At 40.8% G+C, this 15,147-nt stretch overlaps 2 protein-coding genes across 2 annotated transcripts; both read right to left on the bottom strand.

The window, feature by feature from the left end:
- Positions 1-4,923: 4,923 nt before the first annotated feature.
- On the bottom strand, positions 4,924-6,346 carry ngb (neuroglobin; the record flags this gene model as incomplete). Its single annotated transcript, XM_079217318.1, has 4 exons — positions 4,924-5,076; positions 5,189-5,308; positions 5,419-5,527; positions 6,249-6,346. The coding sequence occupies 4 exons, from the start codon at positions 6,344-6,346 to the stop codon at positions 4,924-4,926; spliced, it is 480 nt and encodes a 159-aa protein (XP_079073444.1).
- Positions 6,347-9,550: 3,204 nt separating this feature from the next.
- fam161b (FAM161 centrosomal protein B) lies at positions 9,551-14,442 on the bottom strand (the record flags this gene model as incomplete). The annotated part of the gene is made up of 8 exons (XM_079228738.1): positions 9,551-9,632; positions 9,877-10,049; positions 10,142-10,241; positions 10,363-10,530; positions 10,655-10,773; positions 12,490-12,800; positions 13,633-14,049; positions 14,268-14,442. 8 exons carry the CDS (start codon positions 14,440-14,442, stop codon positions 9,551-9,553), a joined length of 1,545 nt encoding a protein of 514 aa, XP_079084864.1.
- Between the last annotated feature and the right edge of the window lie 705 nt (positions 14,443-15,147).

Raw genomic sequence — 15,147 nt, 5'->3', positions numbered from 1 at the left:
CATTACTGGTTTAGGATTAATATTGGACAATTCAAAGAAATAGTTTGAATTCTGAAAATTGTGATTATTTAGATGAGACGATTGAAATAGTATCAATCTTGTCATCTAACTCTCTGAAATAAAGAAAATAAGTATGTTTTCCAAAATGCACTACAGATGACAGTGATTCCTTTGATCAGACTATTTCCTCACTTCACAGCGCCGGGGAAAAGGCGACTAATTCATTCAGTGCATGTTATCTTAGTGTTGGAAGCAGTGTAGCTGCATACAAACTAGCCTCGGAGCAAGCCTTGGTACATATACAGGCCTCATTGGTCCCTGAAACCACATCTTATGCTGCATGTGGCCATTACTTGTGTGAGCATCTGCTTTTATAAGAACCACATCGTTAGTGGAAGCACCAGAGTGCCAATGCTAGATGTTGCAGTAAGTTTATCATACTGACTGGATGGACGCCATTTTTTCAGCAACAAAAGGGTTTGTCAGAAAACAGCATTACATGCCTGGGATTATATGCAGTGCTTCTTCGTTGCTGCGAGTTACGAAAGAAAAGTCCCGAACATTTCCCCTGTCACCCGTGGCAACTGCCGAGAGCATGCTTCTCAGTGAAAGGTGAATTCCTCTGAGTGTGTGGCCTGTCGCTCGTCTGCCAGTTGCTTAGAATAGAACATGTCTCTGCTTCCTGCAGCAAACATATTGTCACTCCCATATGGGCTCGTTTCAGCATGCAAATGTTGCTGAATAAATTGGTGTTGTTTAGTATTTACATAAGATTTTGGATCAAAGTAGTTGCAATTCTGTTCATCATTTTGAACTTTTTTTTATCTTACTCTTTACATTTAGTAGCCATGCAAGCACTGGACAGACTTTTTGTCCATGTTGACAAAAGATGAGATAGTAAAATAATCCCTGACCATGTTAAGGATCTATTTAATTTATTTAGCTACTCACGAAATTGTTCTCAATTTTTTTCAATCTGTTGAGATTGTTTTGTAAAGTTGGGAGACAATGTGTTTCACAGGGGCCTTACTTTATTTAATCACAAAATCTCATGTATAAATTGCTTCATCATTATATCCAAGTATTAGGTGTGTAGAAGAGTAATCTAATGCAACACACCAGGTTGTGCAGGACATTTACATAATGTCTACACAGCCCCCGTAGCAAAAGCAGAGCAGCAGTTTCAGTCCTCCATCTGCATCTACACAAGATGCATTCAGGCACAGTATTGACTGCAGGTCACCCGCGTTTTGGCAGTGCTCAGAACCACATACACAATCACTGTAGGTGCAGGAATAAAATTGAAGAAAGTAGACTTGAAGCATTGAAATGCACTTCTGGTGCAAATAGCATGTTGTTATGTGACCTGTGTTGATGGCTGCAGAGAGTAAAATAGAATTGTATATGTTCTATAGACTCGCATGAGATAGGCGAAAAATGCAGTTGAATCGCCTCATGTGTAAACTGTAAAACACCAAATGTGTATTAATCCACGGCTGAAAATAGTCCTGAAGAAACACACAATTTACTCTGGTTTGAGTTATATTTGCTAAAAACTACAGTGTCCAGCTGTTTTGGGAAATTACAGAATAATAAAACAGTATAGGCTATTTGTGACGTTTTTTTTAAAGATTTAAAATGATATTGCTTTTCATGTGATTTTGATTGACAATCAGAAAAAAAAATGAATCCTATGGTATCCTTTAACGGGTTGTACTTCAAGTGGGAAGTGACAGACCGCTCATTCCCACTGTTGCTTGGCAGACTTGTGCTGCAGACTGAAAACCTTAATAGTCTGCACGCATCGTCATTGTCCACTTCTCACTGAGGATTTAGGATGAGTGAGGGATTGAGCATTGCAATGTCTCACGTTCCTCCTTCATATGAAACAAATGCACACATGCACACACACACATATACGACTCTGGACCGCCATCACTTAACAGTTGCCATGACAACGTTCACTACCCCTTCATTCCAAAACACATTGCAGACTTTCTAAAAATAATGCGCGTTGTCTTTTTTCTCGCAAAAACTCCTCTCCAGACGACGACAGCCCTCCTCTTACACTCCAAGGTAAAAGCCTGTTGAACTACGGGTACTGATCGATGAGCTACCACAAGGTAAATAAACATGGACAGTGTTTTAGTTAGTAGCGCTGCATAACCATTGGTTAGGCGACCCGAGTGGAGGTCAGGGCAGTGACTAGACAACTCGGTGTGGTTCTCGAGGCTCAAGCAAGACAGGGAGCATGGAGCCAACATAAATACAGCAGGCTCTCCGTTTGACGGAGAGAGTGGGGATGCTGTTTGCAGTGCACAGAGACAGATTAAGGCCATGTCAGCCACTGCTTCAGCAGCAGAACAGACAGACAGCTCATGTGACTTTTACAATGATACAAGCAAATTGTATATACGAGAGAAATGGGCCCCGCGTAATCACATAAGTCGCTACGACGACCATCCTTCTCTCATTACTACGGCTTCACCTACAGGACACACACGCATATTCATATTTAAACCGGAACACGTGCAAACATCAATAAGGGCTTCTGGAAATCTGTCCAGATTGCAGAGACCATCATGTCAATTATTAGAAATTCCGTAAACAATCTTGATGTGACATTGTGCAGTTGCATGAGTAAGTGGGCTCGTCTCTGTAGCCAAGGGCGATGAGCCACTCGGCGCTTTGCTCTTATGTAACACTAAGAGATGGGCTGTCAGTGGGAAGGAAATCAGGCATCGTATGATTGATTTCAAACGCTGACCATTGTGTTGTAACAATCAGCGTTCTTTGACAAGCAATCCGAGAGCGAGAGGAAAACACACTGACCTCGTTCAGCGGTAAAATATCCACAGAAGATCACTTTATTTAGTCTCAAATAAGCACACAACAGGTTTTGTTTCGGATGGAATCCAGTTTACAAAGAGTGCGTGCTTGCATTAACTATAATAGTACTGTGCGTTTTTTGGTTGAAGGATAACTAGGTGAAGTCATCGCCGTTCAATAGCAGCTGATAATGATGAGGTAGACAGTGACACACCCAATATGTACAGAGCTGGATGCTAACAGGATAACATTCCAGTTATCAGTCATGCCTGCTAAAACGACCTAAAACAGAGATGTGAAGAACAACCTGCATAGGGCTGTGTACTGATAATCACTAGAAATACATCACATACACGGTTCATAAACATTACACCTGTGGGCTGGAATGTACTGTACAGACTGAACAGACTATGCAGGGATAAAACATTTCAATAGAAAACTCTGCTTTTATAATGTTGTTCTCAGGACTGTACATTTAGAAGTTGACGATATATGTATATATACATATATATATATATATATATATATACGTATATATATTTATATATATATTTATATATGTATATATATTATTTTGAATAAATGAAACCCACACAAGGTAAATACATCTGGAGGATATACTGTATGTCACGATTGAAAAAACTAAACGATGCTCTTTACCAACACATACATTTCAGAATATAAAAATAAACTTTGTAAATGTAAACTCAGACTAAAGCGATAATAACCACATATCAGCAGCTTGGATTTACAGTTGTATGGTTATTATCTAATACTTGGCGCACTGTTGCTAAGTTACTTGGCATTATGACCATGAATGTCGACAACAGCTGAGAATGATACATACAGTGTTATGTCAGCAATAATAATAATAATAACACACATATTGGACAGTGACAGCACACAGTATTTGTATTATTTAAACTGTGTTATTAAGCAATTAAAAGGAAAAAAATCATCATCAGTTCAGTTTGTCTTTGTGTCATAATCCAAAATAAATATCCACTTCCAGCCTCACTTCCATGTGTTGGAGAAACACCTTCACCTCTAAAGCTGAGGTAATGCTTTGTTTGTAGCCACACAAATACAGTTAATAAGCACTACTAAGATAAGCGACTACAGCACAAGAAAACTACTTTACACTAACAATGACTGGAAAGTGATAGCCAAGGAACAAAGATGTTCTAATTCCTCAAAGATGCCCTTCGCTCTAAAGTAAAGAGTTAACAGTCTATTCGTTAGAGTTTAACAGTCAGCTGAAGCCTATTGAAATAATCACAACCTCTACCGAGGAGAGCATCGCACACCATGTTGAGTAAGATGTGCATGGACGCCTTAACAGTCGTAGATCTCTGAAGAGACCTATCAGAGAGTGTAACAGTTCTTGTCAGTATCTATTGAAATTAGTTTTTAATCAATAGGTTAAATGTTAGATAACAAAGTCACACACAAACTTAAGTGTAATGATGTGTAATATCAATAGAAAACACGGTATGATTATGACGAAGGTGATAGGACTTTCTTCTGGATAGTCACATTGCCTTGTCCCAAAGCTTTTGACATGTTGTGTACAGTATCACTGTGTTCCAGTTAGAGAGAGAGCTGCCACGCTGGCCACAGTAACCATCACAGTTTGAGTAGTTTGTGATGCCTAAATATGATATCTAGTGTTTCACAATTGTGCAACTCTTTTAAGATACATCAAAGACCACTACAGCCAGTGCTATTTGAGTAGATATATCAAAGCCAATATATACAAAGAGACTCAACCGTTATCCTTGTTGCTTTCTCTCATTGTGAGGCGCTCAGATTACAGATCCAGACCTAGAAGAACCAAAGCAAGCTGGCTCAGAACAGCTGTACAGCAGCCTCGCCTGGTAGCTAAACATCCACGGCAAAGAAAAAAAACTCTGCGATTGGTCGATCCAATTGTAAAGTGTAACCACACCATACATTCGCTACGCTATGCGACCTCACTCAAAGAGCAAATGTACAGCAGCCAAAGCCACGATGCTGCAAGTTACACAACCTTATTCCATGGCAACCATGTTGAGGGATTTGACAGCAACTGCTCAGCAGCTACCGCTGTGCGCCTCAGTCAGCCTTGTCCTCTCCGTTCTTGGCCCATCCTCGGCTCATAGCTGCTACCACGATGCTGTACATGTTGAGCCAGGCTTGACGCAGCGGGGCCGTGTAGCCCTGGCCCAGACTGCACTGCAGCATGTAGAGAAGGGACTCACCCACCATCTTGAGAAGTCCAAAACAAACACACAAGAAAAAAATAAAACTTATTTTTTTCACAGCTCATTCACTTGTGAAATTACTTTTTGAGAGTTGTGCTATGAAATGTTGGTCCTACAGCAAATGACTGCGTGTTGACGCCCACAGCCTGATGCTTCCTCCCAAGGTTGAGCAGGAAGTCCTCTAAGGTGTGAAGGTCGTCCAGATGGCTGACCGCTGCATCGATCACAAGCATCACCTGGCATGACGCGCACAGATACATGTAAATGCACAGACAGAGAGTGTTCTCAACTGTGCACGAGAGCGACCTGTAGGCTTGTTGCGGTGACTGTGGTGAATGTAGCTCACCTTGGTGACATGCTCCAGGAACTCGGGGCTGGAGAGGCAGTCTTGTGTGGAGCCACAGTTTGTAGTGTAGTGGAACAGAGTGAGGAGTGTGGGGTCCAGCTCAAACAGTCTACCACAGACAAATACCACACTATTCTATAGGTGTATACACACGGCATGGGTTGCCAAGCATTCACACAGACACCAAATCAATCTATAAATCATGCATCTAAAAAAAAATCGCTCTTGCTCGTCCATTTAGCGGCAGCTGTCTCAAAGTAAATTGTGGATTATTGCAGTCTGTCGCCAAGCAACAAGTCAAGCTTCCGGTCCCTGCATGGTGAAAGTGTGCCGCTTGATTCTCTCTCCACACCTGTGGTACATATGCACATGTACTTATTCCCGACAACACAGTTTAAAAAGTGTCAATCTTGAAGACACGGATTTAAATAAATGTATTTTATGTCACTATCTATCACCAAAGGGGATTACACAACAGAGCCTGAGCCTATGTCTCACTGATGGAAGTATTGCAATATTGATGTATTTGCAGTATTACAAACTGGGTGTCTGTAAAATTCCAGGAAAAATCCTGTAGTTTTTCTACATTGCATACAGACAAGAAAATGGCATTGCAGACGCATCTCAAGACCCTAGACTTCACAACTCTAAGCACAAATGTTCTCAACACAAAAAACAGCAAGATACTATTACTGTTGGTTGAAGTGTTCAATAATTTGAATTAATGTTGATCAAAAAGGATGACTCTCACAGAATAACAATATTTTCTTCTCTTACATGTCACTTTACAGTCTAATTCCATTTCAATCATGCTGATGTGTATACATTACCTGGAAAACATGATGACACCATGAGGAATTTTGTTCTTGCCCAGGCTCTCCCAGCTGCCTCGTATCAGCTCCTTGTCTTTCCCTGACAGCTTCTCCATCCTCCCTCAGGCTGTAAACACGCGGCAAGTTCTTCTAGAGCGGAAACACACAACTCCTCTACAGGACAAGAGGGCTCAGTTTAAGGCAAGCCATAAAATTCAAGTTAATCCACAGACGAAACGTCCGCCAACCAACCTGGAAAATAAAGTGGAGCATCAAGTGAGTGCAGATGATTTGTAAGTCATGTTTCAGATATAAAGAGGGGCTAGAGATGCACAAGCATACTGTACCTTCTTAAGGTCAGTCTTCTCTCTGAACTTCTCCTGGTGCAGCCGGGCTGAGGGGTCTGCCTGTCTGTGTGTGAGTGAGTGTGAGTGTGTTTGTGTGTGTGTGTGTGTGTGTGTGCAGGCAGCAGCCTTGCCTGACACTCTGGTGCACTTGCTCTTTCTTTCCCCAGCCCCACGGTGCAATCAGGAAGACAAGTTCTGCCACGCTCTTATCTGTCACACTGGCTGCTATCTCTCTCCCCTTCTCGTTTGCCTCTTGATATGCTCTCTCTCCAGCTCTGGGGATATTTGTCATGCCACTGAAGGAGAAAAAGAGGGATCTCTCTCTTCTGCTCCAGAGAGGCTACAGCGAGCCACAGCTCCTCCTGCAGGTGAACCAAGGACTGAAAACATACAGAGAATATACATGCTCTGCACGCACAACATACACTGCACTTGACAAAATACTTGGCTTTTGCACTTTTACTTTAAAATCAAGATAATTCAAATAGACAAAAAAAATTAAGATGAACGACATGTCAGAACACAACAGAGATATGTCATGCAGCCCGAGGTCAAAAACAGGCAAAAGTCAAAATAAGGCAGGCAGGCAGGAGAGATGAGGCAATCTTATCCAAAAGGGGATCAGGTGAGAGAGCAGGAGTCCAAAACCAAAAGGCAGGTTGAGGTACTCAGGCAGGCAGGGAAAATGGCTGGATTGAAGTGGGCCAGTATATAAACTACTAGGCTGATGGGGCAGCGGTAACAGGTGTGCAGGTGGGCAGCGGAGGTGAGGTGAAGCGGGACAGCGGGAACACAATGGTTACAGCAGGGCAGCTGGGAGTAGCTGGATGTGAAATGTCAAGAGAGCCAGAGGGAGTAAGCAGACAAGGAAAATGTGAGCATAGGAATTGGCTGACATTGTGACAGGGAAGCCCATGTGAGGCCTATATCATCTATTCTAGGGTGTCTTCAGCTGCCCACATGTGCAACCCATGCACTCGCAGAATTTGAAATGCGTGGGAATAACTATATCTGACAGCGGCTGGAATAACAAAAGACCTGAACTCACCATCTAAGTGAAATGACATTGCTCATCTGCTAAGTAGAGCCACTCCTCAAACAGTGTGATCAGAACAGTCGGTGGCAAAGTGCTCAGCCTCTCATTAATCTGAATGAGATGTGTGTGTGTTGCCTCTCGCAGCTTCCACACACATTGGAGCGCTTCTTAAAAAGGTTGGGAGATATTTGCCTGGTTTCCAGCCGTGCACTGGGGAAATCAGAGGTGCGCAGCATCCTCCTGAGGGACTACAAGGCACAGAGCGGAGGGATAAACTGTTCCCATGACAACCTGCTATGGAGCTCTTGAAGCTTCATCATGTGATGTTTGAGAGCTCAGGAAGGGGCTCTTGATGCATCTTTAAGTGTGCGGCAACATGTTGGCGTTTCAACTAAAATGATCTTTTTAATTATGCTAAATTAATCATATGCTTATTTTGAAACCCAGACAGTTATAGTGAATGCTGTTACAGTCACATGATCTCTGTCATTATACTAAACCGCTGTCTGGCAGCACCAAATTGGACTGTAATTGTATGTAACACATTGGACTCTTTTCAACTCAATTTCAAACTACGCCTTCAATCACGTTACCGTCGGACAAAACACTTAATTTTTAATGATGTTGTGTTTCTGAACTGAAACATTGCCCTATATGTCTTCAATGCATAACACAGTGGCCTACAAAAAGGAACCATATGGTATGTACTGGCCTCCATGACTGAATTTCAACATATTCAGACATTCCCATGTGGTCTGTTAGTAAAAGATGATATTTAGGATTCCTGGAAGTCTAAGCACAAACTTACAGCGGAGGCCAGTCTTCAAGTGTATTTGATGTGGGTCTATGGGCTTGGAACGGGCCACTGAACTGGTCTCTGTGAATGTGTTTTACACAGTGCGGGCTGTTTGTTTAGGTGGCAGTGTGGCTGTAGAATTAACTTTAACCCTACCATCTGAGAAAGGCCATGTCAGACGCTTGATGTCCTTACGGGACCTGGCCAATTCAAATACATACATTTAAACCATTGTTTAAACTGAGCTAAAGAAACAGTAAAAACAGATTACATTTCTCACGGTAGAAGTGTAATATTTCGCCTTTGATGGCCAACGGAAGATTTTTTATTTCGACTAGGTAAAACACAGATTCATTTTACAGACACAGTGACCACAACTGGAGTGTTTTTTAACTGTTCAACCTGGTACCCAAGTGTTCATCTTCCTCTACATCAGTGATTCTCAACTGGTGGAACGTTTTCAGTGGGTCGCGGCCTTTGCCAGGGAAAATATATATATATATATATATATATATATAACCATAAAAGCTGCTCCTCAAGACAGTGACTTATTCCACAGTAAAGTGTTTGTCATAGATTCAGTGAGTGTGTATTCTCAGTTAAAGTTAGGTCATTTGAGTCTTGCACCTTTTGGTTTTTAATTCAAATGCAGCTAATTGAGTGTAAAAGGGAATAGTTCCCTCTCTAGCATCGCCACCAGCTGCTCGTTTTGGTTCATCATTAAACTTGTTTTTGTGTTGGCATACATATTCTCTAGTATCCCAGGTTCAAACTGCACCATGTTTTCATACAATAAATTTAAGAAGTTGAGAATGTTCCTCGATTTGGGTCATTCAGGGGTGATGGTGGGTCCCGGAGCCAGACCAGTTGAGAACCACTGCTCTAAATGACTGTGTTCATATTCCTGAGCAAAAGTGGAAAAATATACATATATATTCAAATCTTGTGAAACATGAATTACTTATAAACTGTATAGTTTGAAAAGATTGTCAAGTCCATTTCCTAATTTGTAGTTGCACATTTCAAACTATCCAATGCTTGGTGGGAATAGTTAGCCGTGACATGGATCATTTTTGAAGACAGTGTTGTTTTCTAGCGGAGAGGCCATAAAAAAAACTCTCTACCGCCTGAAGCTTTTTGATCATGGCCTTTCTTCCTCTTTGGACTTCACGCTCTTCTCTTCCACATCTTCAATTTTCTCTCCGTCGTCTACATTTTCTTCCCTAAATCAGACAAGTTGGGTTAGAAAAGGGCTATATTGTAATTACATTGAACTTTTACTTGGCTACAGTATTTATCGTCGCTAGAGACTGCAGGGCAAGCTCAGAAAATTATGTAATGTAGTATGACCAAACCACAAGAAGTCCTTGGCTCTACAGCACCAGTGCTATTCATAATTTTACCGGACCCAGTGGTATTACATAGTGGATGAACAAAACTTGCTAAACAAAATCTCCCTCTACATACCTGCTGCTAATGTGATTCTCAGTGCTGTGGTTCTTGACTGCATCCTCCTCAGAGCTGAATGATGAGGATGCTCCTTCAACTGCTTCTCCATTTTCTTCAACAAATAGCTCCTTTAAGCCGACTTTCTTCAGCTTGTTCCTGTACGTCTGCTCTACTTGAGCCTTTGCATTTTTCTGCCATTAAGAAAAAGTCAAAGTTATGCTGGAGGGGCATGTCATTTCCAGTGTGTCCAATGTAATCTTCTCAGTTTAACCATGTCACTCACCTGCTTCACCTGTTCGAACAAAAAAGGACGCTCGCCAACTCGTGCATTCATATCCCGTAACTCCTTTGTGTACTCTCTCATTCTTTGTTGGTCAACCTCCCTTTAAGTAGGAGAAGATTATAGTTTGAGCTACTGCGGAAAAGAATTTGGTGGTCGTTGTGATGTAAGTTGCAAATGTTGCAATATGGGAGAATGAGCGGCCTCACTTGACCAGTACTCACCGATGCTGCTGTAGTTTGTCATTATACACGTCTTTCAGGCTGCTGTGTGGGTCAAGCAACCTCGCGTGCAGTGTGACTGTCTTCTTCATGGCCTGGGATCTCATATGGTATTTCCTCAGCCAGTCGGCGCTCTCTTGATTCTTGCTATCCCGCATCTCCATTGACTTTCTGTGACGGTAAAAATATTTTTGCATGTCAGAGGATTTAAGTATTTACTGTGTAGAAACAATAAAGGGGGAGAAAAAAAAATCCACGTCTATTGTTTCAGTCATGCCAAAAGAATCCAAGTCACCTGATGGCCATGCAGCGCTTCCTCGCAGCATCTGTGATGTAAGTGGGGAGTGTGTCTGCGGACAGTGATGTTAAGGCCCCAAGTGACTTGCTTCTGCTGAGGTTACTTGTTTTTGGAACCTGTAAATGATGGGGAAATAGTTAACATTTTGTTATGGAGGCTTTTGTATGGATTTGCTAAATCCGTGCAATGAAGTTGTGAAGGAGATACAAGGTCTTCTATCCGATGACACGGCATGACTTGAAAAAATCTGTATTCACTGTGATCTGTATTCAATGCCTGATTCACTGTGATATTGCCTGTCAATAAACAAACACATTGTGTGGTTAAGTTATTTAAATATTACTTTTTAAAATGTAATGCAGTTTTTTTTTGTATCGGCAATTACTGGAAGAACAATCAATACAAAACACTTCAACATTCACAGAAATAGAATGACAAAGATGAACTGATGACACAGTTCAATATGTCAATGACATTACTCAGTCATGTTTTATTTTCCAGAGAAACAATGAGGCATTTTGTACAATTACCTATCTGATACTATCTACAAATAATGTGACTACTTATCTACACTAGCTTCTTTACGTACCACGCCTTTAGCAACAAGGTTTAATATATCTATGTATAGGATCAGTTAATTCAGATTAATTTACCCAGAAAAGTCTGACATGGTTCATAAAATAGATCTCCGGCAATTGTGTAATCTTGAAAATATACGAAAGGAAGACAGTAAGGAACATCCACTATGATCACAAAGTTCATTCACTTTGGATGAGAGTGAATTACTGTTATTCGTATTTAATATAATTCTTGTTACTCTGTAATGCCCTCGTGTGAATCATCCACCCAACACATGTGTTATGAACACATATAGAGATGGTATTGTGAAATGAAAATGACTATATTCCTGCTTGAAATGAGGAAAATATCCAGCACTGCTGATATGGGGCTTGAGTTGAACTTGATAAATGATGGGGTTTGAAAGTTTGAAATACAGCTGTTGAAAGGAGAGGACGATTCGCTCTCTAAAGAGGGCAAAATAGCTTTACAATTCCACAACTAAGGAGACTGGTCTGAACAGCCTCAAAAATAGCACATAAGCCACACAAGAACTTAACCCAAACAATAAATCTCTAACCATCGAATAAATTACTCCCAAAGTTACAGAATAGAAAGTCAAATGTGATCAGAGTCAAAGTCCTTCGTCACATTGTAAGTAAACCTCTGAGTGTTGAGGTACGACAGGGATACATGATAGTGTTGCACAGATGGAAAAAACTGCAGCGTAAATATCATCATTACTCCAGTTATTGTAAATGTGGTGCAATCATAGTGGTATGTACCTTTTTAAAGGAGCAAGGTTTGAGGTAATCAACACTGTGTCATTTAGAACATTCAAGGCTTTAAGGAAGGCGAGTGGTTTCCTATCAGCCTTAAGAAAAGAGAAGGGTATTGACTTGACAAAGTGGTGGGTGGATGTCTCCCAAGCCATGCGTCAAACATAGTAATGTAAAACTCAAATGTGAAGCCAGCCATCTGGGATCAGTCCTGGATCTCCTCATATGTAATGTTCTCTAAAGACACTGACTGACTTATTCTTACACTTCATTGATGTTATATTTTTTGCAGAAGTTGTTAATTCATTCCTACTATGGTGAGGCAGGGGATTAATAAAATACAGGAAAAGAACTATCAAAGCATTACATTTAACTAAAACCAAACTACACCAAAATGAATGAATGCATGATAGAAAATTAAAAAACTAAAACTAATGAAACCATGTAACATATTATTTAGTAAACAAACAGTTTGTGGTAAAGAAAAGCTTTTACCTGTGGGTTTTCAGAGCTCATCCTACTTCGCCTTGCAGGGAGAGCTGATGTCCTCAGATAGAAGGGCTGACATTTGATCACATCTTTACTCTGTGATTTTCTCAGCGCCTCTGTCTGCAGGGCTTTGTGCAGCCGACTGAAATCGGGAACCTGATGGATGATTTTTGGCTGGAAGCTGGGCCTCTCATCCAGGAAGCCCAACTTTTCTTTCCTGGTGCGCTCAGCAGTGCGAAGTTTCGGGCTTCCAGACACAGAAGGATGCACATGTCGCACTGTTGTCTGAGTGAAGACTTGACTGCAAAGCTCCTGGTCTGGACAGAATTACAAGAAGATGATGTCACTGCATAAAGTGCATCAGACATACTGTATGCATGCACCCAAAATTACATTACACAAATTAAGTGTATTATGATTATTTTCAATACCACACCTTTTATTACACTTTCAGAACAAAGCACTGTTTTTGTTCGTGTATAGGCCACAAAGAAACCACAATTAAATTGGTCTAAAGTAATCAGATACACTGCTTCCATCAGTTTTAAATATTATTATGGCTGACTGCTACTATGATTGAAAAATGCACGTTGTCAGGCACACCTTTGTAACATCCCCACGTCATATAAAATGTAACTATGAATTTCAGGAGCAGAACAAGAAAAATAACATCAGAAAGTCTTGTTTCTACAGCACAGAAGCTACTCTGCATTTTTAAAACCAGTACATATCTTATAGTTATTAATGATTCCCACCGTAAGAAAAATCGGACGCATTGGGGGATGATTAACAAGTGGTGAGGAGTCTCCTATTATTGTAATGAGTCACAATAATGATGTGTGCACTGCACACATTACAAATGAACTGACTGCTCACTTAATTTATCTTCCTAAAATAAATACATTTGACTTTTAAGAGTCATGCGTGGTGTCCATATTTTTTAACACTCTTCAGGCATCTAAAAACTTTAAAGGTGGAACAATCTGAGAGGGAAACATCGGTCTTTGGTTGAACGGCTCACATCTCACTGACATGTGCAAGTTATAAATAAAAGGTCACAAGCCAAATAAAAGTGTGAACCATTGGCCCATACTCTTCTAAGATGGCAGTCTGCTTGCCAGCATCATCGCACCAGAAAAGGAAACCCACCTTTTAGCTCAGAATCTGACGCATCTCTAACCTCTTTTTGAGGAGATTTCCGAACAGGAGAAGCCTTGTTTTTGTGCGAGACTTGATCTAACATTGTTATCAGCTTCTCCTTTTTCTCCTTTTCTCTCTCCTGGAAACGGAAAGGTCTCTGAATGGAAAGCAAGAAGCCCCTCCTCTGCTCATGCCCTTGGTTCCTCTCCTTCTCCTTCAGCTCCATCATCTTCTGATATCGGGGCTGGATGACGTGTCTGGGCACTGGGTGAGCGCAGAACTTCCTCTGACACTCGGCCTCAGCCTCCTCCTCTTTGATCAACTGTGTTGTCTTAGATAAATCAAAGCGCTCACATTGTTGAGTCGTGGCAGGAGTGAGCATGGGAGCGCTGTCTGAACAATTCTTCCACTTTGAAGATACCCAGGCTGGACAAGATAATTTGGGGCTCATTGACTGTCTGGGACGCTGCAAGGTATTTTTGTCCGAGGTCAGGTCAGATGTAGAGGTGGATTTCCTCCTCATTCCTACATGTCTTAACAAACAGAAAGACCTTTCAGAAAATTGATATGTTATAATTATGACAAAACATGAAAGCCATAAGCAGAAACCTACTTGGCCTGATGTTTCGGTTTATTTTGATCACCGGACTCTGTTGACAGTAGAGAGTTCTGATGAATCCTCTTCTCAAGCTCCTCTTTCTGTCTTGTTTCTGTCTCCTGCAGCTGCTGCCGGAGAGCCTCACTCAGGGCCCTCAGCTGCTGCTTCAGCATTAACTCAGATCGGAGTCTATCTGCAAGCAAGGTGTCCAGCTTTGCCATGTTTCTCTCACTTGGGACACAAACAGAAGCTGAGTAAGGTGGTCTATTCCTGTAAACAAAAAGTTGTTTTACACAAAACAATAAAATGTCATTGAATATGATCCATGATCGAAAATAAGCAGGGGGAGGGGCATTACATTATGAGCCAATGAATTGATTAAATGGTGGACAGAAAATGAATTGCCAACAATTTTGATAATTGATTCTTCTTATGTAAAAAATAAAAAGTAGTTCCAGCTTTTTAGTATAATATTTAAATATATTTCAAATGTATTAATTCAATCAAAATGGACGGTCTGTGGGTTTAAACATGTCACTGTGGGCTCTGGGAAACTGTAAAGGACATTTGTAATATGTTATTACCAAATCATTAATTATGTATTGAAATGAAATTGACAAGCAAATAAATCATCCACACAGATGTTTAGTGTAGGTTCATCTTAATTTGTGTTGTTGATTTGGACAAGATGAACAACTCGAAGACTCCTCTTGAGCTCTGTTATAATTGGGATTTTTTTTAACGGTCATTTTAAATTATTGATCTCTGAAATGATTAATAGATGCAATCAATGTATTTTAAAAGCTTACTAATAAAAAAATTAAAAAAATTTAAAAACGTTAAACTTGCTGACCACATCCGGTGAGTGTAAACGGGTTACCGTGGTAACCAGACCTCTTCGCTGTCAACAGGTTGGTCATATCATG

Source organism: Taurulus bubalis (genome assembly GCF_910589615.1).
Source record: "Taurulus bubalis genome assembly, chromosome: 1".
NCBI classification, from domain to species: Eukaryota; Metazoa; Chordata; class Actinopteri; order Perciformes; family Cottidae; genus Taurulus; species Taurulus bubalis.
The sequence above is the reverse complement of the archived record's forward strand: the minus strand, read 5'-3'. Positions and strand labels throughout refer to the sequence as shown.